Genomic DNA, 1,011 nt, shown 5'->3' on the forward strand with positions numbered 1-1,011 from the left:
CCCTCTGCCTCCTCTACTTCAGCTCCCTGCCCTTCGGCATCTACCTCCTGCTCATTGAGCACCACAGCCTGGGCATCGTCCTAGTCAGCCTTGTGCCCTCCACCCTCCTCCTCTGCATCGTCTACAGCCTCTGCCAGTGTCTGTGCCGGGAGGTCTTCGGGTTCCCCCACTCCTGATCCGCACAGCTGAGCCCTGTGCATATGCCGGGGAGGCTCTGGGCACGTTGGAGCCTTGTCCCTTGGGGTACGGGTGTTCCCCGACCCACAGCTGACCCACAGCGTGGCAGTGTGTCTGGACCACGGGGAGATGCTCAGAGCCTGTTGCCGTCACTTGCAGAACAGTGCGGGCTTTGCCGAGTGGGAGCTCATGCCGAAGCAACTGCAGGAGCTCGTTGCAGCCTACAAGCATTCAGGCTGGACTCTCAGTTCCTCTTCCTCCTCCTCCTCCTCCACAGCAAAGAGCGGGAGCTGGGCCGACAGCAATGCAGCAGGCAGGAGACTAATCCCAACTAAGGAAGCGCGAGTGCTCGGCGCCTAGCGCCGCGGCTGGAGGGGCCCTGGCAGCTGGCCGCAGCCTGGTGCTGGCAGGAGAAGGGCGGGCAGAGCCCGGGGGCTCCTGCGGCCGGACTGGCATCAGCACAGCTCCGTGTCCATAGTGTAAATAGTTCTGTCCGTGGTGCCCGTGCTCCTCGCAGGGCTGCTCCCATCGCATCCGTGTTTCTTTCCCACATGTGTGAGTCCCGTGTTCGCCGACGCTGTGTACCGTATAGGGGAGAAGCGGAGAAGAGGAGTTTCTTTGGTGTGTAAAGACGTCTTTGCAGCTGTTTTGTAGTCGTCGTGGTTTTTATGCGGAGCCTCCGGGCTTTATTTAACCTCCTTGAGTTTTGTTTTGTAAGGATTAATTTAACACCGCTAACCATTTTATTACTTTTATCAAGAAGAGCAAAGTCTATTTTTGATTTCTGTTTCCTAGTTCTTAGGAACATTAAAAACCAGCATACAGCTCTGCCCC

The 1,011-nt window shown here is 57.5% G+C and overlaps 1 protein-coding gene across 1 annotated transcript in view; it reads left to right on the plus strand.

Annotated features, from left to right (window-relative positions):
- Positions 1-176, plus strand: part of LOC104076393 (E3 ubiquitin-protein ligase RNF182-like) — a gene marked incomplete at its 5' end in the record, with an annotated part of 516 nt that extends 340 nt beyond the window's left edge. The window contains one exon of the mRNA XM_009577237.1: positions 5-176. Within this exon, the coding sequence (XP_009575532.1) occupies positions 5-176 (172 nt within the window). The remainder of the gene's footprint in view (positions 1-4) is intronic.
- Between the last annotated feature and the right edge of the window lie 835 nt (positions 177-1,011).

This window comes from Fulmarus glacialis, unplaced genomic scaffold (genome assembly GCF_000690835.1).
Source record: "Fulmarus glacialis isolate BGI_N327 unplaced genomic scaffold, ASM69083v1 scaffold42334, whole genome shotgun sequence".
Lineage (NCBI taxonomy): Eukaryota > Metazoa > Chordata > Aves > Procellariiformes > Procellariidae > Fulmarus > Fulmarus glacialis.